The sequence below is a fragment of the Opisthocomus hoazin genome, chromosome 3 (genome assembly GCF_030867145.1).
Source record: "Opisthocomus hoazin isolate bOpiHoa1 chromosome 3, bOpiHoa1.hap1, whole genome shotgun sequence".
In the NCBI taxonomy this organism is placed as follows: domain Eukaryota; kingdom Metazoa; phylum Chordata; class Aves; order Opisthocomiformes; family Opisthocomidae; genus Opisthocomus; species Opisthocomus hoazin.
Window position 1 is genome coordinate 57,024,749 of NC_134416.1, and position 27,408 is coordinate 57,052,156.

At 41.6% G+C, this 27,408-nt stretch overlaps 2 protein-coding genes across 5 annotated transcripts in view; one reads left to right on the forward strand and one right to left on the reverse strand.

Annotated features, from left to right (window-relative positions):
- EMILIN2 (elastin microfibril interfacer 2) overlaps positions 1-4,750 on the forward strand; it is a 38,683-nt gene extending 33,933 nt beyond the window's left edge. For both annotated transcript variants that reach the window (XM_075416392.1, XM_075416393.1), the window contains one exon: positions 429-4,750. In XM_075416392.1, coding sequence (XP_075272507.1) covers positions 429-766 — 338 coding nt within the window. In that variant the 3' untranslated portion in view covers positions 767-4,750. The remainder of the gene's footprint in view (positions 1-428) is intronic.
- A 5,509-nt stretch (positions 4,751-10,259) lies between these two features.
- LPIN2 (lipin 2) overlaps positions 10,260-27,408 on the reverse strand; it is a 45,044-nt gene continuing 27,895 nt past the window's right edge. For all 3 annotated transcript variants that reach the window (XM_075416396.1, XM_075416394.1, XM_075416395.1), the window contains exons 6-20: positions 26,738-26,861; positions 25,790-26,111; positions 25,449-25,548; positions 24,122-24,309; positions 22,850-22,943; positions 22,407-22,476; positions 22,207-22,296; positions 21,329-21,411; positions 20,061-20,205; positions 19,012-19,160; positions 18,456-18,542; positions 16,966-17,118; positions 15,811-15,925; positions 15,016-15,119; positions 10,260-14,723 (exon numbers count right to left, since the gene is read on the reverse strand). In XM_075416396.1, the coding sequence (XP_075272511.1) occupies positions 14,579-14,723; positions 15,016-15,119; positions 15,811-15,925; positions 16,966-17,118; positions 18,456-18,542; positions 19,012-19,160; positions 20,061-20,205; positions 21,329-21,411; positions 22,207-22,296; positions 22,407-22,476; positions 22,850-22,943; positions 24,122-24,309; positions 25,449-25,548; positions 25,790-26,111; positions 26,738-26,861 (1,969 nt within the window). In that variant the 3' untranslated portion in view covers positions 10,260-14,578. The remainder of the gene's footprint in view (positions 14,724-15,015; positions 15,120-15,810; positions 15,926-16,965; positions 17,119-18,455; positions 18,543-19,011; positions 19,161-20,060; positions 20,206-21,328; positions 21,412-22,206; positions 22,297-22,406; positions 22,477-22,849; positions 22,944-24,121; positions 24,310-25,448; positions 25,549-25,789; positions 26,112-26,737; positions 26,862-27,408) is intronic.

Consider the following 27,408-nt stretch of genomic DNA (forward strand, 5'->3'; position numbering starts at 1 on the left):
GCAGCCGGCTTGCCCCGGAGAGGAGAGAGGTGATAGTACAGCCTCTCCAGGAACGGTGACTGCCGCCTCCTCAAGCAGAGTGTCATGTCACTTGGAGGTGTTCGGCGTGCATTAACCTCTGAAGGCCCTGCATAGCATGCAGGTGCCCCTCGCTCTTCACCCAGCTCTGCGTCACGGCAGCTGCTGACGCCGAGAGGTTTCCAAACATGGACAAGACCTGCGTATGTCCTGACAGACGGGTGGGCTCTGACACAGAAGCAGCAACCCTTTGCCTTCATGGCTGCTGTCGGTTGCTCAGCTGCCCAGGCTGTCCTCTGTGCGTAGCAGTGGGTAGCCCATGTCGCTTTATGTTTGCCATCGTGCTTAGAGTGCTCAGGTCTCTCCATTTTGAGTAACTCAGAAGAGCTCAGCCTGTCTCTTTTCTGCAGGCATTTTCACATCACCGTATGAAGGGCGCTACCTGATCACTGCTGTGCTGGCGCCGGAGAGGGACGAGTACGTAGAAGCGGTGCTGTCCGTCTCCAATGCAAGTGTGGCTCAGCTCCACACAGCTGGGTACAGGAGGGAACTGCTGGAGTACCACAAACCTTATTCGGGGAAACAGACCTGTGGTGGTCCTGGGACTTTCCACCTTGTTCTTCACCTCAAAGCAGGAGATGAAGTAAACGTCGTCGTAACAGGAGGCAAACTGGCCTACACAGACTCTGATGAAATGTACTCCACGTTTAGTGGAGTTCTCCTTTATCCTTCCATTTCTCATGTTTAGGTTTACTTTAAACAGGAGAGAAGGGTAAGATATTCAGAAGAAATTAAGTGTAATAAAATTCAAAGCTTTAATATATTCATTTTATATATTTGATTTCAGTGATGGGTTTATAGGCTGTACTATTTCCTTATCCCCTGTTTCCAGAGGTAGCTACAAAAGAAGTCTCTAGCTAAATTAACTCCTTCCCAAGCCCTTGTTTAGCTGTACAAGCAGAACTGTTCAAACAACAATTATGTTCTCAATAGATACTTCTCCACTGTGCTCTTGCTATTCCCTATGAAATTGCCTTTGCAGTCTTCTGCCTAGTTTATCAAATTGTCCCCAGTGTATCAAAGTTTACATCTCTGCCGAAGTTTACAGTTGTGGTCAGCTATGTTCATGTTTTCAGTCAAGCAAGGCAAGAAACTGAGGTTGTATTGGACATGGCTGATGACAACTTAGTCCTTGTGTTATTTAATAATATGTTGAGTCAAGTGCATTTACATAAACAATTTGTTCAATGCAGTTGCTAACCATGGCGGTGCAAAGCAGAACAATACTTATCTGCATCAGTTTTCTTTTTTCTTTTAAGGGCCAAAGAGCCACGGTGAGTGACCGATTCCAGTCAAGCGGAAGCAGCTATGCAGGGAGAAATGTAGCTTGCCTCAGCTTTCCGCTGGGCAGATGTGAGCATAAGGTGCAGTTGTTACTACTGAAAGACTTAGAAGAGTTATTTTCAAATGATACAGTAAAAAAGACAATCAGTTAAACGTGATGCTCTTGAGATTAAAGCCTGCTGCTTGAAATGAATAAAACAGGCCAGAAAAACCAGAATCGCCTGTGTTTAGCTAGAAAAATGGTAGTTTTGAAAAGTTTAAAAAAATTTACAAAGTTTGTTTCTAGCACTCCTACAGTATTATTACTGCATTACTGCTTTGTTGCATTGTAGAAGACAAATCAGAAGAAAAACTGTTGCCATAGGAGCCTTATTAGCCAGTGCTGTCCAATGCACAGACCAAGCATCTGCGCTGAGCCTTTGTTGTAACACCCTCCTGCACTGGTGCTTTGGCGTGAGGCTTGTGTTAACACGCAGCATCTGTATATATGGATGAAGCAAGTTTCTTAGCTTCAACAGCTAAACACATTTGGGGCAACAGTATTTTATTTCTCATACCAGCCACTCCTCAGTGGAGGTAACAGAAATGATGTTTTGGCTCTTTAGTTAGTGTATCTTTCACGGCTGAGAAAAAAATCCAGCTGCGCTTTACTGAGAGCAGGGCTGTTCAGCTGTCACCTGTATATTCTTACATAAACTGATCTTTGTAATGCTCTATTCGTGCTGCATAGAGCTGCATTTATCATAGTGGCTTGTGTAGCGTATTTTCCTTCTTACAGATCCAGAACAGCTGTTTATAGCCTCAGAACAAACAATTCCTTTAGGTGAAGGAAGAACTCCCCGTGCTGTGAGCAGCACAGTACATTTAGCTGAAGCCCTTCCCATCTGAGGAGGTCAGATGAAGACTTAGGCCTTTGTTGCTTCATTTTGGAATAGATACTCCCTCATAGCTCTGTTTCCAGGCGATGAGATGGGGCCTCCCCACAACAAAGCATCACATCCTGGAAGCTGAGCTGCTTTTGAGAAAAGCAGGCGGAAAAAGCTCTCTCTCCGCAGAGGAACTCTGAGTCAGTCCTTACGCAGCCAGGGTGGCACTGGGGGAGCTGTGAGCACGGGAGGGAAACGGCGAGTGGAGTTTCAAAGCACCTGGTTTAGGAAGATCTCTCGCCGCCCGATTTTCAGAAGTGACGGTGTGACTGATAAGCAGAAGCTAGGATGGGACGTATTTTGTAGCAGGAAGGCTGCTTCTGTCAGAGCAGCTGTCAGGCGGTAGCCAAAGATGTACAGTGAACTTGCACTTCACAGCTGGGTAATGGGACCCACCCCCGCCCCGCTTCCCTGCACGCTTGTCGTGACCTGTGCTGGAGCACGAGGCATTAGCAGGCAGTCAGCAACCGCCTGCTTGTTCAAGGGGGACTTCATTTTCTTTTGTCCTAAGTCAACAGTCCCTTTCTGTCCCGTGCCTTTCTAGGTCTCAAAATCGAAGGGACAAACAGGAACGACGGGCTTCTGTGTTTTCAAAAGCCAATTACATCAACCACTTTTTTTTTTAAAAACAATTTCTTTTTATGTACAAAAGCAGGAGAGGCGCTTTTCCTTTTAGAATATTTTTCACTTTCCTCCAGAAAGCTGTGTTCTCTAAGAAGTTGGCTCCAGACTATGCGTGACTCAAGTATCGTTGGATTATTGTTGCCTGTTCTAAAAATGACTCATGGAAACAAACAAAATGAGCTGAGTGCTTAGGGAGTCCTAGCTGGCAAACACAACCTTCCCCCCCCCACTCCCCCCTTCTAAGTGAGACTTTCTTAAGAATCAGTGTTGCAAGTTTAGTGCTAGAGTTGCAGAAGTTGTATTGTCCAGTTCTTACCTAACCGCTCAGGTAGATTTCTGAATCCAACCCACAAATCTTCACAAGCCCAGTTCTGCTAATGGGCCACCTTCTACCAGAAAGTTTCTCCTTGTGCCCAGGATCTGCTGGCGCCGATGGTGAGATTGTTTGAGCCTTCACAACGCGGCATAACTGGTATTTATACAGGGGTGTACAGCATTCCCAAACTGTGGCACAGCAGGGCTCAACCTCAGCGGCGTATTGTGAGGACGCCTTTTAGAACTTTTTCCCATCCAGCATCTCTAGCAGCACTGTGGCTAAAGCCATGACCTTGGACAAGGAACCTCTGCCTTAGATCGCTGCCTTTGTTGAGGGAGACTTGAACCTTAATTACCACGTCCTTGGTAGTTGCTGTAATGGGGGTAGGTGGCCCAGTTCCTCCTGATGAAATTACTTTCCTGGAGCTTGCAAGGTGGAATACTCACCCCTCTGGGAAGACCACAACGGTGTAGCCCCTGAATAGCAAAGGGAGGGGGAAACCAGAGTTCCAGTCTCTGCTTCAGCGAATGCTTGGATAAAACATTCATTAAAGCTTCAAGAGATTCAGGCACAGACACGTCCATGGGCCCTCTCAACTTCACAGGAAGGAGCAAGAGCTCTGCTCCAGAATACCCTGAACCCACAGACGGAGCATTTACATCTTCATTAGGAATGGTGAACAGAACAAGGAAGTGCCTGCACTGAAACATTTCACAGTGTGGGTTCATGATTTGACTACCACATCCAAGAGCATCCACAAGCTCAAATAGGAAACATAAGAATGCTTAAAAACTCCCAATCCCGTAGGTGGGAGCTCCGAGGCCGATATGCTGCCTGTTTCATAAATCACAGGGCCACCTCTTAGATCTGCTTTGTAGTAGCTGTGTAATGCAGGGTGTGTGGATTGTGAGCTTCTTAGGCAAAACAGTATCTCTTGTGCCAGGTGCTCCCATCTGACATCAAAACAGGAGGAAGACCAAACCACACCAGATGAAGCTGTACAGACGTGTGTCTGACAGCCCCTCAGCCAGGCACGAAGCAAGGTGGTTTCTCAGGGACTGTCCGAGTATCAAAACCAGCAGAGACTCCACAGCAGCACCACTTGTGAGACAGGGAAATTCCCACAGCCAGGTCAGCAGCAGAAGACAGCACGCCGACAGCCAGAGAGACTCTGCTCTGGCGAAACACACTAAGTGTGTTCCAGAGCAGCTATGGGGAAAGGCAACAAAGCGACGTATCACTCATTCGTATCCACAGGAAAGCTTGGAACAAAGCCAATTTTCACCACCAAATGTATAAAAAAACCTACCTCATTGACAGAAAAAGTACCTGGCAGAGTACAGAAATGTAGTGAGAGCATGCAGGGATGTGACGAGGAAGGCCAAGGCTCACCTGGAATTGAAGCTGGCAAGGGATGTCAAAAACAACAAGAAGGGCTTCTTCAACTACATCAGCAGCAAAAGGAAGGCTAGGGACAACGTGGGGCCGCTGCTGAATGAGGCGGGTGTCCTGGTGACGGAGGATGCGGAGAAGGCAGAGCTAATGAATGCCTTCTTTGCTTCAGTCTTCAGTGCTAAGACTGGCCCTCAGGAATCCCAGGCCCCGGAGGTAAGAGAAGAAGCCTACAGAGAGGACGACTTTCCCTTGGTCGAGGAGGACTGTGTGAGGGATCGCTTAAGCGATCTGGATGTCCACAAATCCATGGGCCCCGATGGAATGCACCCACGAGTGCTGAGGGAGCTGTCGGATGTCATTGCTGAGCCACTCTCCATCATCTTTGAGAGGTCCTGGAGGACTGGAGAGGTGCCCGAGGACTGGAGAAAGGCCAATGTCACTCCAATCTTCAAAAAGGGCAAGAAGGAGGACCCAGGGAACTACAGGCCGGTCAGCCTCACCTCCATCCCGGGAAAGGTGATGGAGCAGCTTATCCTGGAGGCCATCATCAAGCAAGTGGAAGAAAAGAAGGTTATCAGGAGTAGTCAGCATGGATTCACCAAGGGGAAATCATGCCTGACCAATCTGATAGCTTTCTACGATGACATGACAGGCTGGGTAGACGAAGGAAGAGCTGTGGATGTTATCTACCTTGACTTCAGCAAGGCTTTCGACACAGTCTCCCATGATATCCTCCTGGGGAAGCTGAGGAAGTGTGGGCTGGATGAGTGGTCGGTGAAGTGGATAGAGAACTGGCTGAATGGCAGAACTCAGAGGGTTGTCATCAGCGGCGCTGAGTCTAGTTGGAGGCTGGTGACAAGTGGTGTCCCTCAGGGGTCAGTACTGGGCCCAGTCTTGTTTAACTTCTTCATCAGTGACCTGGATGAAGAGTTAGAATGTACCCTCAGCAAGTTTGCTGACGACACCAAACTGGGAGGTGTGGTAGATACACCAGAAGGCTGTGCTGCCATTCAGCGTGACCTGGATAGGCTGGAGAGCTGGGCAGAGAGGAACCTGATGAGGTTCAACAAGGGCAAGTGCAGGGTCCTGCACCTGGGGAGGAACAACCTCATGCACCAGTACAGGCTTGGGGTGGACCTGCTGGAGAGCAGCTCTGCGGAGAGGGACCTGGGTGTCCTGGTGGATGACAGGTTAACTATGAGCCAGCAGTGTGCCCTGGCTGCCAAGAAGGCCAATGGGATCCTGGGGTGCATCAAGAAGAGTGTGGCCAGCAGGACAAGGGAGGTTCTCCTTCCCCTCTACACTACCCTGGTGAGGCCTCATCTGGAGTACTGTGTCCAGTTCTGGGCTCCCCAGTTCAAGAAGGATGAAGAGCTACTGGAGAGAGTCCAGCGGAGGGCTACAAGGATGGTGAGGGGACTGGAGCATCTCCACTACGAGGAGAGGTTGAGGGAACTGGGCTTGTTCAGCCTGAAGAAGAGAAGGCTGCGAGGGGACCTTATAAATGCCTACAAATATCTGAAGGGTGGGTGTCAGGAGGATGGGGCCAAGCTCTTTTCAGTGGTGCCCAGTGACAGGACAAGGGGTAATGGGCACAAACTGAGGCACAGGAAGTTCCGTCTGAACATGAGGAGGAACTTCTTCTCTCTGAGGGTGACGGAGCACTGGAACAGGCTGCCCAGGGAGGTTGTGGAGTCTCCTTCTCTGGAGATATTCAAGACCCGCCTGGACAAGGTCCTGTGCAGCCTGCTGTAGGTGACCCTGCTTCGGGGGGGGGGGGGGGTTGGACTAGATGACCCACAGAGGTCCCTTCCAACCCCTACTATTCTGTGATTCTGTGATTCTGTGACAGTGGAGATATTTCCATGCTGACCACTCAAGACAATGAGGATTTTCTGTGGTACTCCACCACATGTCCTTTCAGTGTACACCAGGTGAACTGCAGCAGCTTTGTGCAGTTCTGCTGAGAGCCTCTAGTCAGCTCGGTGATGCCAACCAAAGGGTCAAGAAGAATTACAGATAGTCAAGGAAACAGAGCGAGCTGTGAGCAGAAAGCACAGGAAGGCAACTTGAAATAAAATGCCCCTCACCACCCAATGCAGCTTTAGAACATGGAGGGAATGCAAGGTAAAGGGCTTCCCACCTGCAGCCAGGAGATTCAAATCAAGATTGAATTGTTTCCTGAGGATACATCATGCATTTGGAAGCGAGTTATATCTGCTCAGCAAGTCAGTCCTTATGTTACAGCATGGTAGTGGATATGAATCTATTTCACCAAAACTACAGAAGTATTTACAGTCTCACCTTGGAGACAGGAGGCATGTGCACTCCCCCTGAGACCAGCTCAGCAGCTACGCTTGGGCTGCTCGTTGCTCCCAGGTCATGGCAGAGAGTTCGAACTGTCAGGTTCCCAGGAACGCTTCAGGGCTGCATCCTGTCATCGCAGGACAGGCGTGCACTCCATCCCGCACCAAACCTCCTGCAACGTGCCCTGGAGACAAGGTGCAGAACAGCTCTGCCAATTGTTTGCATAGGAGAACATCTTGTAACATGTTACTACATAAGCAGGTTTTGGCATTTATCCATTTTGCTATCTCGATTGTGAAAAAAGGGACATTACTGTAATTTTTCAGCAAAAAGAACAGCACAAGTGAGAGTATGCTTTATGTGTGCACTTGTATACATATATTCCTGTACAGACAGCAAGAGTGAGCAGTATCCAGGAACATGAAACTGTGTGATGGAAAATGACTGCAGCTATGTCCAAATAAAGCCTACCTGTTGTGTGATGTCTTGATGCTCTTTTGCTTTCCAGTGAATGCAGCAGCACCGAGCCATAATTTTTGCGTTCTCTTCCACCACCTTTAAAACTGCAGTTTCTGGCTCCTCAGTCAAGCTTGTAATGTGTATTATAACTGTTTATTCAGTGTCAAGCACTGTTACAGAGGCTTTGTAGTACACAGTACAGAAGTTCTGCCAACACAGTTCTTATTGGCCTTAGTTGCTCATTCAGTGCCCCGATTCCTGGCGAATGGAGTGGAAGAGAATAGACTGAAACCAGCTGGAAGGGACCTACAATGATCCTCCAGTCCAACTGCCTGACCACTTTAGGGCTGACCAAAAGTTAAACCATGTTGTTAAGGGCATTGCCCAAATGCCACTTAAACACTGACAGGCTTGGGGCATCGACCACTTCTCTAGGAAGCCAATTCCAGGGTTTGACCATCCTCTCAGTAAATAAATGCTTCCTCACGTCCACTCTGAACCTCCCCTGGCGCGGCTCTGAACCATTCCCACCCATCCTGTCCCTGGATCCCAGGGAGAAGAGCTCAGCACCTCCCTCTCCATGTCCCCTCCTCAGGAAGCTGCAGGGAGCAATGAGGTCACCCCTCGGCCTCCTTTTCTCCGAACTAGACAATCCCAGAGTCCTCAGCCACTCCTTCCAGGACATTCCCTCCAGCCCTTGCACCAGCTTTGTTCCCTTCCCCTGGACATGTTCAAGCACCTTCACCTCCTTCTTAAATTGTGGGGCCCAGAACTGCACTCAGCGCTGAATCCAGTGGGACAATACCCTCTCCTGACCAGCTGGTCAGGCTGGGTTTGATGCACCCCAGGGTGTGGTTTGCCCTCGGGGCTGCCAGGGCACGCTGATGGCTCATACGGAGCCCGCTGCTGACCGGCACCCCCAGGTCCCTCTCTACAGGGCTGCTCTCCAGCCACTCCTTTCCCAGTTTTCACTTGTGCCCAGCATTATTCCGTGCCAGGTGCAGAACCTGGCATTTGGACTTGTCAAATTTCATCCCATTAATCACAGCCCAATGCTCCAAGTCCATCTAGATCCTTCTGCAAGGTCTCCTGTCCCTCAAGAGATTCAACAGCATCTCCCAGTTTGGTATCACCAGCAGACTTGGTAATGGTGCATTCAACTCCTGCATCCAGATCGTTGATAAATATATTGAACAGCACTGGCCCTAGGACTGAGCCCTGAGGAACACCACTGGTGACCAGTCACCAGCCAGATGTAGCCCTGTTCACCATAGCCCTTTGAACTCTGACCTTCAGCCTGTTCTAGGCTGAACAGTTCAGGCCTTGTTGCTTATTCTCCCCAAAACACGTACAGATGAAGTATCATCAGTAGTGGGTTACAGGAGTAGAGAACAGCAAGGTAGGAAGAAGGAAGAAAATTAGAAGGCAGGGAAAGACTGGAACGAGAGAAATGACTAGGCACCAGCTCTCAGTGCTGGGGTGAGACCAGCAGCCACCCAGTCCTTAAGAGTTCACATAAATCTGTGTCGGACAGTGAAACTTCCGGAAGCTCTGAGCTGTGCCCCCTCCCTCCTGCAGCACCCAGAGCACCTGCCCAGAAAAGCCCTCCGAGGAGCCAGGTGCATCACAGCTCAGCTCACCACCGGTCCAGGTGCAACAGGTACTTCCCAACCAGAACAGTGCCGGGCTGCACTCGCAGCCTCCCAGGGCTCGCCAGGTACCACCCGCAGGGCCCAGCTCCAGGAATGGTGCCCTGCACACGTGTGGGAACGTGCCCGTTCTTGGAAACCATGATTCTATGCTGTACACATCAGAGACAGAAAAATCCATTCACCACAAACCAGATTACTCCAGGAGGTGTCCATTAGGGTAAGACGGACACAGGAGAAACACCACCAGCCGAGAGATGTTTTTGCAACAGATCTGAACCTCTGGCACACATGGGACACACCACCCTGCCCCTGCTTGCACTGGCCCAGTGGCACACTGCACCCAACAAACAAGGGCTGAGACCTGGTGTGACAGACGGGCACCGAAGTGAGCACGATCTGAGGAGCGAGATGCCCTGCGTGCGAAGGGAAGGGTGCAGCGTGTGAGCAGAACCATGAGGGAAACCCAGCAGAAAGGGGGAGAGCTGCTGAGGCAGGAGCTGACGGAACTCGAGGGGCACGCTCTGTGTCTGGGCACAAGGAAAGCACGCGGGTGCTGGGCGCAGCAACACAAATGAGACGCAGCGGAAGGAGCAAAAGGCACAACGTCTGCACCTTGATGCAGATGGGTCATGCTTTTACATGTGACTGAGACGGTTGGATTTTCTAAGGTAAACTGCTAGTTAGTTGCATTTACCAAAATCAGCAAGGCACAAGGAAGAGTTAAGTTTCTAATGAAAGCTTGAGGCCCCTTTTTCACAATGGTCTCAATTGCCTCACGCAATTTAACAGCTGTCAGGTAAGACAATACTCTGCCTTGAAAGGAAGATGTAAACTTGGGTGGAATTAGGATAAAACTCCAAATTAGGGCAGATTTACAAGAGCTCAAACTCTGCCGCTGCAAGATTTTATCCAAGGCAGCTTGTGTATTCCCAAGCCGTGCATCTGTTACCTGATATTCTGTATTATTAATGCATGTTTGCTTTTCATTATAACCCAGTATTGGTACTGGCACACAACATAAGTTTGATGACAGCAGTTATTTATCAGTCATACAAATACTCTGAAAACAGTAAACCAAGTGTAAGAGAAAGCAAATGTACATAGTCCTTATGAGAGCAACTTGAATTCCATGTAAAATATGAATCCAATTTATATAACCCCACATTTACTAAGTTAGCAACACAAGGATGGAGTTCCCAAGTACAAAGTAAAGAAAAATTTTAGTTTAAGTTTGTTTATTGTGGTAACATTGTTCTGAACATCAATAAACATTGCACTGAAGTGTGGGTTACTGTACCCAAGATAGTCCAGTCTTAACAAAAACCACTGTACTGGTATGATCACAGATTTGACAATTTTAAACACACTACCTTATTAGTGATTGAGTTGCTTAACAAATATTCCACATCTTCAACATAAAAATGAAACAAGTGATTGAAGAGTTTTCCCACCCTCAAAATAAGCCAATGTTTTAACTTTCATCTGGAAGTAATTAACGCTGAAAAAAAATCCAAAACAATTCCATTCTATTCAGCAGAATTTAAAAACTAAAACTTCTTCAGGCAAAAGTGACACATTAAAGGCATCTCAAATTCACTATGTATTTTTTATGTTTCATTATGAACTTGCATTACAGTCATTTAAACAACTCTCATTCATATGACAGCATTTTCTAGAAGACTTGTATGAAATATTAACACGAAATCTCATCTCTCTTGTCTTTACCGTAAGCAGATTCAGAGTTTGCTTCAGAAGTTCTGTAAAGGAGTTGACACAAGTGTTAAAACTTTTCCAGTTCAAAAAGAGTTTTGAAAGGAGTATACGATGATGGGAAGCTAAGGATACGTGAGCCAAGACTGCAGATGCAATTGTATACTGTTAGGGTAAGAGCCCAACCTTTTGGAGTACAAACATGCTTGGTACAGTTAAAAAAAAAAAAAAAAATCCAGAAATGTGTACCACTGAAGTTACTGATCTTTAAATAGTTACAGAAACGAGTAATGTCCAAGCCACTTACAAGTTTTGAATTGCAATGTTCCTTATTCATTCCCAGACAGAGGCTGAGTCAACGAGACCTGACATGGTTCCAATGCTAAGAGGATCTGCATCTTCAACAACACAGTCTTAACAGGGGTGTGCATGCGCCTACGGACACACACGCACACTTAGAAGTTCCTCTTTCACAGAAAGAATGATTTAGCTTGCACTAATTTTAAGTAAATATAGCACAACTTGTTCTCAAACATTAGTTTCAGGCCACTTCTCTCGACTAAGGTAATAAAGGACAGGCTAATGCATAATTCTTATTTAACCCACTTCCTATTAATATTGCAGCACAAGCCCACAGTTTCATAGTAGTGAGATGTCTTTTCCAGAGTCAGTAAAGTGCCCAGCAGTCCAAATTACACCGCTATGCAATGGCAGGTACAGTGCCCCCATATCCTGTCCCTAAAGAGGGTTAACAAACTATCTGAAAAGCTTCAGATACAAGCCAGATTTAGAAAACAAAACAAAACCCCTGCCCTACAGGTATCAGAAATACTCAAGAACACTTTTACGCTTTATCAGAAAAACAAATATCAAAACTGTAGCTGTTACAAAGCAAAAAAGCAAAGTTTTTAGCTAAGCAACTTTTTGCACCTCCCTATAATGCAAAGTAACAGGTTAGCAGGAGGAGGAGCTCTCTACAACCACACAACTCCCACGTGCCTACCAGCTCAAGTTACATGCATTTGGAGATACACCTGATAGTATGTTTCCACACTGCTCTTTTACTCAAGTCCCCACCTTAAAATCCACGACTTATGACAATCTGACAAAATGAATGGAACCAGAGAGAAAAAATTAACCAAGTAAAATGTCAACCAAGCAAGATACAGCCAAACGTTGGTAACAATCTGTCCCATTTGGAAACCCATCCCAGTTGCATCAAGTGCTTTTATTTTTAGAAAACCTGTGTAATACCAGGGCCACTAAGAGAAAGTTAAGCATGGTAAAGAAAATCTTGACATCTACAAAGAACTGTTTTAGGAGAGGCAGCTTCACTCCTTTTATGTAAAATAGAATCTTTAGATAGAATATATAATCTTGTAATTAAAATACTTTATTATGTTGGATTCTTATCTATCTATTTTTAAGTATTTAAGTGACTTAAAAGCTCAAATCCCATTGATATTCAAAGCACTTAGTGATCACAAAAATTTCCATTTCTAATGAAATCTATGGAATAAAAGGTAAGATAAAGGAAAAAAATATGGAATGATGCTTGTAACCTTCTGACAGTTAAAAAAAAAAAAAAAGGGAAACAAAGCAGCAAGAGCAAAATGTCCGTTGAGTTGAATCCCGTGAAACCCACGTAAACTGTGGTGACTGCATCGGTGGCAGGATCAAGAATTTGCCCAAATAGTCACAGAAAGTATTGTTCTCACTGTACATGAACAAGGATGCCTTTCAATTCACTGACATGTGTGGCACACCGTGACGGGTATGTTTTCTTTCCCACTCTTACTCCTGCTTTGAAAGAGGTTCCATGTTGATTTTGCTTGGCCCCACTCTTTACTTAATGTTTTATAAACACAGGAATACGCTAGAGTTTTATAAAGGAGGGAAAAAAGTAACTTCATTTGTATGGTGATCTAAAAATGATCCCCCCAAGCAGTTCACCAGTTGCCTAGTGGTAGCTGGTGTTACATCAGAACTGTGGGTAAAGACTACTCAGCCTGATAAAGGAAAGAAAATACTCTGGGGTGGTGTGGTTTAAAATCCTCCGAAGTTGCTCCCTTGCAGGTAGCGAAGCACAGAGAGCTCCTTTCCCACGCTCAGCCCATGTAAGCTGAAGCCAAAAGGCCTGCCCAAACTGTTCCTGGGAAGAGCAGCCCCGGTGCCAGCACCGCAGCAAGGTGGCCACACAAACACCTTCTAAAGGTCACGAACGCCTTCAAAAGGTCACTCACGCTTCCCTGCACACGTCCCTGCTCCCACTGGGAGCTGCATATGGGGAGAGCTCACCCTGGCGCTGGGTGGAGATGCTGGATGATTTCCCTGGAAGGATCTTCAATGCATGGCCCCAGGAACTTGCTTAAGGAGTGACAGAAAAGACTGTGTGCCCAGAAAGCCCAGGACTGATGTTTAAGTGACTGTAGTCCTTAAGCCCTCTGGGCTGGTGGAATGATACGCTCTCACCATAGATCTGTCCAAAGGAGGTTAAATGCACTAACTCAACTCAGAAAGCAGAACTACCTTTGCCTTCAAGTGTTTCTGGAGAAAGAAATACCAGCTGCTTTTCCAGCTGATGAACACCAGACTTGGAATGCAATTTGTTCACAGGCTCTGATCTGAACCTGAGGAATGACCAGCATGATGTTTGTGAACAACCCAAAACAAAAAAAAAACAAAAACAAAAAAAGGAAAAAAGAAAAAAGGGAAAAAGGTAAAAAAAGGGAAAAAAGGGAAAAGAAAAAAAAAAAGGTTTTATTCTACTCTGCAGCATTTAACCATTCTCATACCTGGAATCTCACTATTGAGCTGCATTTCTTTCCAGCTATTGAAAACCTGCAATACAGAATTCTGGAAGGACCTGCAGTAGACAATGAAAAAATTAAATACATAGGTTTTTTTTTAGTATTACAATTCCCTGAATATAATCTGTACATACATTTTACTGGCCTACACAGCACACACATACGCATCATCTCTGTGTTGAAAAAGGAAATAAAAATGCCAGCTCCCCAACTCTTACAGAAATGTTCAAGATTTTTCTTGAAAGAGATTTAACATGACATAGTGCAGCCTGAAAGACAACTTCCATTTTAACAAGCTGAAGAAATAGTTCAAACATTGCATGTAAAAAAAAGTAATATGCAAAGTTAGTTGGAGCGTGAATTGTACAAGCACAGTCTTGTACATTAACAAAAGGCATATTTACATTGAAAGAGGAATTTTAGGTCTTCAGAGTCTGACAGGCTAGTAATGTCTACACATTTTCTGTATTTAGCTGAGAAAGAGCACACGGGTCTTAGGTTCTGGCTCCTTTCAAAAACAGTCTAATTGCCCATCTGAACATTAGACCCCCATTTTTTATTAGTAGGTCTGACATTCTATTTGGCAGTTTCCATACACTTTTTGGCTTCATTTTGGAAAATATACTATTAAGACTAATTAAAAAAAAAGTCTGTTTACAATAAGGTCTGTATTGACGAAAATGCAAAGTCATAGTTTACCTCAGCATTTAGTCGTCCTGAAGCACTTGGGTACCATGACCACCAATGACAGGCCAATCTCAAGTGCCTTAGAACAGATTATATATAAAGACAAGTGATAAAGAAAGAAACAAACAAACAAAAAGAAACTCCACACACAAAAACAGACAGTAGCTTTGCATTTTCTTTGTTTTAAACCAACAGAGTTAAAGTGATTTCTTTAGTAAGACTTATAGTACCAGTATATAAGTTAGCAACTTCGTTAAGAACATTCTTCACATTTAAATTGAAGTTGAGTAGCTGAATATGAAATTCCATCTCCAGGTTGGTAAGTATTTTTCAGGCCAGGTCATCCATGTTAAGGTTAGGAAGAGGGTCTCTCCAATAGCAAAAGGAGCTGAATTCTGGGCATGGAAATGCAGAACTCTGTTCTTTATTAAGCAATGGGAACACATGTTCCACAAGCTCACTTAGTCTGTAATACCTATATGAAAAAAGAAGAAAGACCATTATTTAACAGTCTACTCACTGTTCACTTGTAGCCAGAAAGGAACTTTAAAAGTCTGGACCAGAAAGCTTTAGTCAAATCAGGCAGCACTACTGCAGAAGCAATTTTCAATTTTGTTTTGCCAGTTTATTTTTCTTTTCAGAAAGTTTCAGTCATTTTCACGTGGCATATGTAATAGGAGATCGAATCGTCATGGTCACAAATGCAATTATTTTGTAATCTCATTCCTAAATACTCTCTTTAGCTGAAATAACAGAAATGATCTTACGAAGATTTGTTTCCCTTAGTTCGTTCTTGGATCAGTTCACCCTTTGGATTCACAGTAAATATTCTGCAATCTGGAACTCCCACTTGCATGTAGGCATATACATCCTGCAAGAAGTATGAACAAAAGCACATGCTTCAATATTTCCTTACTGAATGTGATATAATGAACAATTTCTTGAAGGAATGAGAAAAGCTGACCCCTTAAAAAAAAAAAACAACCCTAAAAACAACAGCAAAAAACAAAAAAAACCCCAAAACACACACAGACCACAACAAAACATTCCCCCCGTCCCCAGATGCTAAGTTCCTGTTCCCAAGCCTAGGACCACAAACACGCACAAAGTCTACGCCACACAATACCACTCCTTGCGACAATATTCCTCTAAAAATACCACCTTCCCCTCCCCCCCCCCTCGTTCAATGACGATAGCATTGAGCTGCAGGGAAAATACAGGAACCGTATGATAGCAAAAAGGATTGAAGACTGAGGAGCACTGAATTAATACCCTTAGGTTACAAAGCTGTCAAAACTGCTGAAAAATAATATGGAAAGGTGGCACATATTTAATAAAATCCCAAGAATACTAACACAACTTCATAACTTTTCTCATACAAGCAGTTCTAGCAGCTTTTATTTAAGGTATCTGCCTGTGGGTTTTCCTGACCAAACCATGAAAGCACCAGTGTCCCACTTCCCTATTCAAATTTAAATAGACACAAAAAGAAAAGCCGATTTCTTTTTGTTCCCAAGTACTTCATGTGTTTTAACGCTTCAATTAAAAAGGCACAGACTTACATTGGGCCTGTTTCCAAAAGCAGCATAGAAAGGCTGTTTACTGGGAGCAAACAAATTCTTAATATCATTCAAACATTCGATTTTGAACTTTTCAGGCTTCTTTTCTATTACTTCCCTAAAATAAAATTACAACAGTCAAATTCTACATCGTGATTTGATAGAGAGTATCCTCCTTCCCCCATTTATCTGATATTTACATTGTCGTTGCTTCCTGTTGCTAGCATAGGTAGTTATATAGACATTGGTATACCTTGGTTTTCCAAGAGTGATACAAGAGACAACAAAACATTTGCTGTTTTCCAACATCCACAGTAAACAACAGGTGAATAACCCTGTGCAGGCTAAGTAAATGGGATGAAATTCCCAGCTGTGAAAGCACTATGAGAACTGCTTTCACTGTAGATGACCATCTGAATCACAAAACCTAACCAAGTACAGATAAGCTTGTTATGACTCCTGTCTCTGACAACAGAGTGCGGAAGGCCTACTAGTGACTTTAGTGGAAGTTACTGCCATTGGTAGCCATGAATCAGTTGTTTTTACTAAAACCCAAGCAAAACCAAAAAACACTTTTCCACTATTAGCTCTTCCCATCAAGAGCAGGGGGACTATGGCTGGTTCGAAAAGATCAGCAGAGTTGAACCTCAGCTGAACTCCATATTGCTTTTTAAGTAGTCATATATGGAGCATTCCCAATATTGCCAGACCATTTCGTATGACAGTCTGTATTCCCCAGCTTTTGTTTCTTTTCCCTCTGTCTTGTGGACTACAATCCTGGCAGATATACTTGAAAAGACAAAATTGTACTGATATAAGCAAAACCTAATAGTAATCAGTCATGGACTAGAAGAATGAAGAAAAGAGGAATTGAGCTGCTCTATTACTGATAGTTTGTGAGCTGTTCTGTAACTGGTATTTTGTGTTTTGTAGCCACTTCTAACACGCCCACAGAAACAGAAGTGTTCTACAAGTGAAATTCAGAGAAAACAAATAGCTTATAAATGATCATTAGAGGAACATCAAGTCTCAGTAGCAAATCTAGCACAGAGCGGAACGTTTAGTCACAGCTATAATGGTCAGCATGCCAAATCTTTTTAATCTGCTTCTCTCTCCGAGATGGGGAGTGAACCGATGTACGGAATCCCACATGCTTACCTATGAAAGGCAGAAAACAAACTGCTGGGGGACAGCATGAGAGGGCCCCTGGGGAGAATTGTTCCTTTGTCATTCACCCAGTGCAGGTATCCTCTGGTCATATCTGCCATCCCAATGGCACGGGCGGAACAGTACAGAAACTTGTAGCCATTTCTAGAAAAGAATTATCAACTCAGGTCTTGTTCCTGCTGAAGACTTTCTTTGCCAACTTAAGTATGCGGTAACAGCAATGTCCCGAGGCACCAGTTTAGGTATCGACACGTTGCGGTGCTGTGCACACACACAAGGAAAACACTGTTCCACTGCTAAAAATCTGCAAGGCATATAATGGTTTAAATACACGACTCAAAACTGAGGAACAGCAAACGCAAAAAGAACAGGATGGTAATACTCCAGTTACACAATTAGATGGATTCAATTGCGTTTAAATAAGTGCCATTGGTTTTATCCAGCTTCTGCATCAGAGAGTGAAGGACTGATAACAAAAAGCATTCATCAAGCCCCTAAACTTATCCTGTAGACTTTGTATGTTCATCTTTTATACAGATTTGTACACAGTTACTGCCTGCACAAAAGCTTGAGTGTTTACATGTATTTTCAAAAACCTGACTCTATTTGGCAAATAATTCCCAAACTACTCCTCTGTTATGCACCAAATAACCTGAAATTTGTTTTGTATCTCCCATGGACTACAAGGGGCCACAGACGAAACTTAGCTCTATGTAACAGAATGAAGGTCAACAAAAGATTCCAAGGCCCCAAATATTTTTGCGGAAGAAAGACTACTAAACTTAAAAACAAAGATAAAAGCTGATTACTTCAAGTGGACAATGAAGTGTTTAACAGTTGATCACCCTGTGAACCTCAGTAGCAAGTCGAACCCAGAGAGGGGAAGGGGAAATTGCCCTTTTGCCAACTTACTGTTCTACTGAACTGCATCGGCTTACATACCAGGCCACCAACCTTGCCTTTGTAGCAGTGGCAAGTTGTTAACTAGGCTTGTTTCCGAACATGAAATCTCTACTAAGGAGCATTCACTTGAGTTTAGCAGCAAACACATTAGAACACAAAATACTGATGCATCGGAAGGACATTACTTAAGTTTGAACTTGCACTGTATCGTGTTTGTAATAGGCTCTGCAATTCACCTGAGTTGGTGGAAACAGACATATACACGACTGTTTGAGAAATTACTGCTATTACGGTTCTTTTGTAGTCACAACAGTATTACAGACAGTTTTTAAAAACTAAAATGCAAAATCAAACCTTTGACAAGGGAACTAATAAAAATGGTGGCTTCAATTCCTCTAAATGTATACATCTGGGGAAAATACTTTGTTTTGTTTGTGAATGACAGAAGTAGCTCACTTCCCAACATTTAGACCAACAAATTGTACTAGATTGCATAATTATTAACAACAATCCAATTGCCTGCCCAGTAATTCCCAAATTCCAGAAAACCCTAATTGCTTCAGGGCTTACATACTCACTCATTTATGGAATGATAGAGTTTTGCAATGCCCTGATGGGTCCAGTCCTTGCCAAGCTGAGGAAGAATCTGTCCTAAAGCATCAGACCTAAAAGCAAAGTTAGAGATAGCTGATACTAAGTATATGAGTTTTGTTAACGACAATTACTAATGAATATATATTTATAACGAGTATTTACAGAAATATCCTGCAGAAGGCCCCTAACCATTTCAAAAAAAATCAGTAACTTCTCTAGGCAGAGCAATTAGTGAGGCCATACAGCACAAGTCAGTCTCCAAGTTAAGCTACAGCTGCTAAACCTGGAGAAGTCTAACTGTAAGGGCAACAGTCACTGGTAAACATTATCACCATTGCATGATTCTTAAAAAGAGCATTTTTAGTTTGCTGTAAATGCTTTGATTTTAATTTGTACTTGCAACAAGTGTTTTTCATTATGTTAATGAACATCCTGTAGTAGCCTTCTTAAACCACGTCTATCTTATTTTGAAAAGCAGGACAGGATCAATAAGGAAAGATAAAAATATCAAAGAAAAGAAAAAAGGCCAGTGATGCTTACTTGGTTATTGTTCCATCAATGTCTGATATGATGATTTTATCATTCCAGTTCCAGAGATATATTGTTCCCGCACAACGGCAAGTCCCTTGATACTGGGTTGTAATACTAAATACAACATCATTAGGGCCATCTCTGAGCTTCAACTTCGCCTTTGGGATCAACCAAAATAACTGAAAATGTAAGTTGCCCTCACTATAAAATTTTTAGAATCATAAATAAGCTACAAAAAATGACTCATATATTCTTCCTCATCTATTTTGATTAACTCATCAAAAAGCAAACCATGATTTAACACTGGCAGAGTTTTGCTGGTAAAGTCACTTTTGTAGTCTGGGTACATGTATTTGTCCATAGCTCCAACAGCTGCTTACAGGTGCACTGTAGCAGGTGTACTTTAATTCTTGCCATTACAGTGGACTTACAGTAGTATCAAATGGAAATCCCAGTTTGCTGCAGTACACAACAGTATTTTCTACTTAGTGGATGCTTTCCTCAAAATTCTTCCCTGATAAAGACCATATATTTTTGGACTTGATGACCCACAGAGGTCCCTTCCAACCCTGAACATTCTGTGATATTTAGACAGTAGCAGAACTAGCTTGTTAGTCTACAATGAATAAACTGCATGCCAATTTAAATGTGCATTATTGAAGTGGTAAGATCCCAGGATATCCAAACTGCGGAAGTCAATGTCACTTCCTTGGCAACATCTTAATATAGAAGTTTAACTAGAGAACTTTGTAAGAAATTATTATTTTTAAATCCAACCACAGATTCTTAAAAAACACAACAGGAAGAAAACTTTTAAAAAAATCAAAAATTCCCTACAGCTGCCCACACTAGCACTGGAAAATTCTTTAAATACCTTTCTAAGTTATAAATTCTACCATTCTTTTTTTCTGCTGCTAGAAATGTAACCCAACGATCATTTCTTACTTTGTGATATGTATTTATATGCCATTTCTGAAAAGCAGAAAATGTCCAACTTTTAGAACCACACAGAGTGGAATTATGAAGCATCCTGTGTACAAGACAGACATGCCACTTACTATTTGGTCTGAAGACAGTCTAAGTGACTTCTTATAAGATGTAATGTTCCCATGGGTTGGGTGCTCTACTGGGGCAGAATCTATTTTCAGGGATTCCTTCAACTCCTGTGAGGTTTCATCACTAGAAGAATCATCTTCTGGAGGTCTAATATGACATCAACCAGAATAAATGTAAGCTACAGAAAATCCTTCTTTAATGGAGTAAGATTCTTATGCAAGAGTAATTTCTGCTGATGCTGGGGATTTGCTACTAGCCTGATAGCACAGATTAACAAAGACCACGGTCTAGTGAATGCTCAGGTAAAGCCAGTATATGCCAATAAGCAAATAAGACTTCTAATGCATGCTAGTATTGGTGGAGCTCTAAATGTTACAATTACTAGCTGGCTCCACACATGATGAGTTTAGTAAAGACACATGGTCAAGTGATTACTAACACTGTGTTGATGAAGTAGGGAAACTGCAGGCGAAAAGGGATACTGAATGAGTAACAGTGTTTTGTGTTTTAAAAAAGTTGCTACAGCGACTATGTAACTTTAACTGTAGGTGCAAGTTAGTGGAGTACCTCAGCTTTTAAGGTTATTCACAGACTTATTTCTCTGATGATTAGATTTCAAGATTAAAAGCAGCATTTAATTCCTCTGCAGTATTCAATCACGAATATATTTAGTTTCTTAAGGACACCAACAACACAAGTATCTTTGTAAAATCATGGGAGAATATGAATATGTATAATAAATTATCTAGACTGGGACAGTTTTGTGCTAAATACTACTAGTTTTCAACCACAATCTTAGGCAACTTGTGCACTGTAATTAATGCTATTTTATTGTTTCAATTATTTAATGTTACCAAAAAATGCATACAGTTTAAATTATTCATACAATATTAGGCTTTTACACCAAAAAAACCCCAATTACAAACAATATCTCAGAAACAATGCCACTACATTTACAGAGTGGTGGCCCACTGTTAAAGGTTACCATATATCTTTGTTGTTCTGTCAGTTATGTTATCATTTAAGAAGTAAACACAATAGCATTTAGGAAATAATTGTAGTGTATTTGTAGTTCCTGCAATGTTAGCTGCCACATTATTTTGCTGAATTGTTCACCAAACACGTCAGGTTTCTCTTCAGTAACCTAAAGGAAAATGTTTCTTCCCACAGTAAATTCCTACTGAATTCTTCATTAAAAAAATTAAAATAAAAAAAATAAAGAAAAAAGACACTATTCAGTCCACAAAATAGTCTTCAGACAGGAACACACCTACTATTAACTTGCTCTTTTATAGCTGCTGGCAGTTCACTCGCTCTTTGCGTCTCAGTTTTCCCCTCTTTTGCCTCTGGTATCTAAAGCAACATAACAATAAAAAACGTACTGACATTTTAAGCACTTTAAACTGATCCAAGTGAATTCATAGTTCACACTTAAGCAAACAGCTAACAATACAGTACATAAACTATATTAAGTCTCAAAACTGCTCATTCTGTAAATTATTCAGCAAAAGGATGCTTATGAATAAATGCTCCATCAAAGCTTTTTATTATTTCAGGAAACAAAACTCTGCATGCCTGAAGTTGAGAACTACTAGTTTAACATGATGAATTTAGCATTAAAGGAGCTGTCAACCTCTAAGCTTATAAAATTCACTTTTTTTGCAGGAAAGTAAATTTAAGGCACAAAAGAAAGCTTAATTTAGTCTAAAATGGGGTGTCTCAGCATAACATCTGTTATGCAGCACAGCACTTGTTTATTTCTGTATACATTCTTAAAACATACTGCAGTGACTGAAGAGTAGTTCTGACAACTGCTTATGGCTTACAAGAAAGAATACTGTATTTTGAATAATGATATGATAAATGATATAATATGATGAATAATGAATTTAAGAATACTATGCCACAGATGAATACAATAAATTTTGTTGAAGCAACTAGTAATGGTGAATAAAGATGTAGTATTTAAGAGTAAATATACAGAAGCAGCTAGAGCTACTGCAACACTGAGTAACCCTCAGCTGGCAATCAGTGACAGAGCTATGTGAGCAGTGTTCTAAGGCACTTCTGACAAATTACAACTTTTAAATTTTTTTAACAGCTAAGGAAAGGCGGGGGGAAGAGAGAATCAAAATAGGTCTCAGTTACCTGTTTAGTCATGCTTTCTCTCTTGCGCCAGAACCACCACCTTCCAGACTTCTTTGGCATCTTTTCTTTGACCCAAGACTCGACAGTAGCCTGAAAAATTAGACGTGTTTTTAATTGGTATAGAAAAACAAAATAAAAGAGATAATAATGTGTTATTATATACAAAATCTTTTTTTAAAAGTATACATGCATCTATTTACCTTGGGCAAGCTCTTCTGAAAGACCTGCAAACTCAGAATCATTGGAGCAGCCAATGCCCAGTTATAATACCTGTTTTAAAACACGTTATTGATAAGATATTACAAAACCTGATTAGAGGTCAATAAATATCAGTCTGCAAACTGCCCTTTTGTTGATGAAAATACATATTTGCTGTAAACAACTAATATTAAAGTTTTCTGCAAGCAGAGTTATTTTAATATATACAATTCAACATCAGTGGTAATTGCTGAAAGAACTCCCTCACTTCAGTTAAAGCTACATTTAATACAAATCTTCAGTTCAAAAATCATTCTCTCTGAGACTGAGAAACAGATCCATCAAAAACACAAATTGCAATGGAAGCTGAGAAATGCACTCGCTTTAAAGGGCAGCTTTTAAATGAGATCTTCTATGATCTAATTACACACTATAGAGAGTTTACCTGTTATAAATCCTTATTACCAAATTAGGATTGTCTATGAGTCCAGGGTTTTCAGCAAATTCATGATAAGTAATAATATGCTCCATGAATTTTTCTGCAATAGAAGCAGATTTTAATTAAAAATAATACAAAATCCCAAGATGTCTGGTTAGTTTGTATCTAGGAAAATGCTTTCTGTCATTTCAGAGTCTTTGCTGATCTTACAATATCACTCAAGATTTGCCAATATGGCCTACCTGTCAAGAGTCTTGTGACTGAATCCTCAGTAACAGGGAAAGCTTCATACCACTTACTTCAACAGTCACAGTAATGAAAATTAAGAAATTAGAAGAGAGGATAAGGAGGAGGTAGGAACTAATTCAGTTTGCAGGCTGGAAAAGAGAGCCATACTTGTCTAAGTTTTCTTTAAAAGTTATTATGGCAGCTAAGGGACCTACATACTACCCTAAAAGCGGAGGGGGAGGCATGTTGTCAGCTTTTCAGGGTTTTTTTTAGTCACCGACTGTTAATCGCACTTTCATGACTAGTGACTATACAGGTTTGCAGAAAATCATGATTCAGTGCAAGACCCCTGCAAGGAAGACGTAGTTTTTTTTGAATCACATCCAATATTACTACCACTTTATCGAAAGAGCTGTTCTGAGCCTTTATTAATAAGCAATTCAATTTCACTTAACGCATTAGAGACTGGATGACCATTTAAAAAAAAAAAATATACTAAAACCGTAGCAGTTCATGAAAATTATGTGCTCCTAGAAGCTCCCTCAAAAATGCATACGACTTCAATATTAAAACTAACCAGAGCATTAAGACAGAAGAATCAACTGGTAATAAAGCTCCGGGTTAAACTTTTAGGATAGGAAAAGCAGAACATGAGAAAAGATAGTCCAACACTATAGTCAAAAACTTTTCTAACCACTTAAAAAAACGTAAAAAAAAGAAAAATTATCAGGCAATTGGAAAAAATACAAATTGTGAAGATTTATATAGGACTAAGCATGCAATTGCAGCCAGAAACAAAAGTGGTTGGTCAGATATGCAATATGTAGTGCAAAAAAGGAGATGGAAAGCTTCAAGACATCAAGTGCCCTTGATTAATTTGAGGTTAAATTCTGCTATCTCTGCTTGGCAAATCGATGAGAATTTTCTTTTCTCAACAGGAGCACAATAATAAGCCAAAGCTTTGTAAAGTGGAAATCAGAGCATCCAAGCCACTTCATGTGTTTAGTTGCCTGAGCTTTATTACTGTTTATATTTTAGTCTTTCACATACCTTTAGAAATCTCTCCATTTTCATTGAGACCTCCACAAAGTGAAAGCGTAACATCAGGCAGGTCCATAGCAGAATCAGACAAGCACTCTGTACCACTATCAGCAGCAGCACTTCCCACTGATTGGGGCGACTGGGAACCAGAAAGAGTGTCTGACTCTGTCCACTGCCTGAAGCCTGGATCAGAATCACTAAAGAAAAGAAGACCACATTTCCTGTAAGTATTTCACTTGCAAGAAATTGGACAGATTTTAGGTTACAGAACACACGATTACTCAAACAAAAATCATGTTGCTGTTGCATTTCTTTTAAGATTATTATTTCATTTTTTCATACATTATTTCGCAACATACATTTAAAACCAACTAAACAAAAAACAGACACAAACACCCGGCCCAACCCTTCATAATACTGGCAGGTTGACAGTTTCCAGTTCTCCCAACATTCACCTAATTGGGAAATAATCACATTTTTCTTGCCTGCAACAAAATTGGATTAAAATGAGGAAAAGATCCTCAACATTCTATTTTTGCAGAACAATACTATGTCCCTCAATCTTTACTAGAAAGCTGTAGAATACAAATAAAATGAAAAATGACATTGTTTAATGTTTTTAGAACACTGTAGGTTTCGGAGAAGTACAAAAAAATATTGCATTGTCATCTAAGATTAGAGTTAGTAGTTGATGCCAAGTAATGTAATCAGTAGATACTGAAAAGTTTAGAATTTTAGTTCTAACATGAACTAACAAACACTTTTTCCTTGTGAAGATGTATTTTTACAGAAGTCTTCCTAGACATTTATTCTTTTGGAGAGTATTTTAGGAGTATAAAATGCTTGATTTCATAAAAAAACAAGCAAAAGTGAATTTTGAGACTGAGCTGCCTTGCATGACGATGTCATGGAATTTTTTTTGTTGGTCTTTTTTGATACTGATTAAAAAAATGTTGGAAGGGAGGTACAGGGCATGCAAAAAATAAACTCAAGGTGTGCTTATCTAGGGCTAGCAATATGGCAAACTAGAGTACTGGTGCAAAAGGAGTGTGCAGTTTAAACTTTCCCCCTGTCTGTATTTGCAGAACGTACACATTCTGCAAAGATGAAAACTCTCAGTAAAGACCTCCACATGATCTTTCAATGTGTTTTTTGTCAAATCAGAACTAGATTTTCACAATAAGATCAGTAGTGATTACTCCACAAAAGCCTAGAAACCTGAAATCAAATTATTTTTATCAGAACTGGCACATAAACACTAAATCATACATGTAATAACTCACATAGTGCAATTGCAATATAACCCTAGATCCACAGAACCTTAATTCAGAACTACCTTTTGGGAAAGTAAAGTGCTGCAACTTCAGGTTCCAAAGCCTTTAGGTCCTCCAAGTAAATATCGTCAGGCCCCTGATGATGACTTCGCTTGTGGACCCCTGTTAATTTTCACAATTAAGATTACTAAGATGAAGCTATCCAGACACATTAAAAAAAACATAGTTGTGGAAGATTCAGACTTACTTGTAGCATTTATAAATCCAAGAGTTTAATTATCATTTTAGTCAGATAACACTTCACATAGCAAAAATTGAAAAAAAAATTACATTTATACTTTTTCCACTATGGCCTCAAATTTGGTAGATCACAATGAGGAAAACAATCAATTTTATTACATACCTTTCTTTTTTGAAGGGGAGTCAACTTTTGCTGTTGGCTTTGTTTCTGGTAAAGGGTCCACCAACAGTCTGGAATGATGATCAGCATCTAATGGCAATGGGTCTTGCGGTTCTACGATTGCAGAAGCAAGAGAATCTTTAACATCCATCTGCTTAAGCAGAGGATGAGTTCTTGGCTCAGGTTTCAGTACTGTACAGACAGAATCTTTCACATCATCATCATCTTCAACTTCATCAGAGCTGAGGATGACCCTAAAATGAGTCTTCTCCGATGGAGTAATGGTAGCTGTTCTGGGATGTTCCAGTTTCTCTTTCTTGCTTATCTGAAAAACACTCTGGTTAATCCTTTCACTTCACATGTTTGTTTTGTTCTGTTCTAAACATTAAACTTGTACTCCTGGTACAAGTCCTGGTCACAAGTAAACCAGGTGAGAATGTAAACGTGTTTTAGCAACATAAAACACATCCCACCTTATTAGTAAAATTCCCAGCAACAGAAGCTTCAAACTTATTTACAAGTTCAGTAAATAAACTGGCATAGAGGAAGTGCTGACTTGACCAAACCATGTCAAGAAAAAAGCATAAATGTGGACATACCAGCGCTTCTGTACATGTTAAATACCAAATTTACACTAGCAAGGCTACAATTCCTCTGGAATGAACTAGAACTTCACCCAAGATAAAGGAAATTAATTTCTAAAGTTGCTTTCGTCAGTTTCTAACTAAAAATCAAAAAAATTCAAATTTTTACTGCCAGTTTTCTGGAATTACTTTGCTGACTAGCTTTTGAACTCAACAAATTCGACTATCTGCCAGACACAAGGGGGTGCTGCTTTCCTATTTCAGCTGAATCATTCTGAGAACAGCAGCAGATTTCCAATCTCTTAGGACACAATTTCAGATATGCCAAAACTCCGTTCACAAAGTTAGACACAATAAATAAATTTACCTTGGTTGATTCTGGGAATCCTCCCCATGTCCATTCCATGTGAGATTCAGATCTGAGCAAGCTCTCAGCAGGTTTAACTTCTAGTTCTGAATCACTTTTCGGGCAGACTGGCTCACAGAAAGGGCTAGCAAATCAACAAGAACAAAAAAAAGCCACAGTGTTTAAAATGCATTTGTTGTGCAGCTACTGTTGGTAGAGTTTTCTACAGCTTAACAGAGCTTCAATTATTCGGCAACATGGCAAGAAGCCCAGCAGGGTTTTCAGACAGTGAGAAATTAGGTTAAAACCAAAATCACATTAAAGGAATTACATAGCAATCACCCTAAACAGACTCCTCCACTATATCTGCAGTGTAGGTGTACCTCTCCCCTCAGCCCATGTTCCATTTTTCAAACAGAACACAACAAACCAGAAACATTTATCTAAAAGCAAGACAGAAATTAGCTTCAAGTTCCTTTCCTCTGCTAAAATACAGCATTTACACTTGCTATGCCAAGACCTGAGTAATGAAAGTCCTGCAAACCTAACTCACAAATGTATGAAACATCACCAGTTCCCAATGCAAGGAAAACATCAACAAGACAACTTAGGAGAGGGAAGGGCGACTATTTGAAAACTTCCTTCAGGTCTGTCTGGACTACACAACCTTTTGAAGTTCCATCCTATTTTTC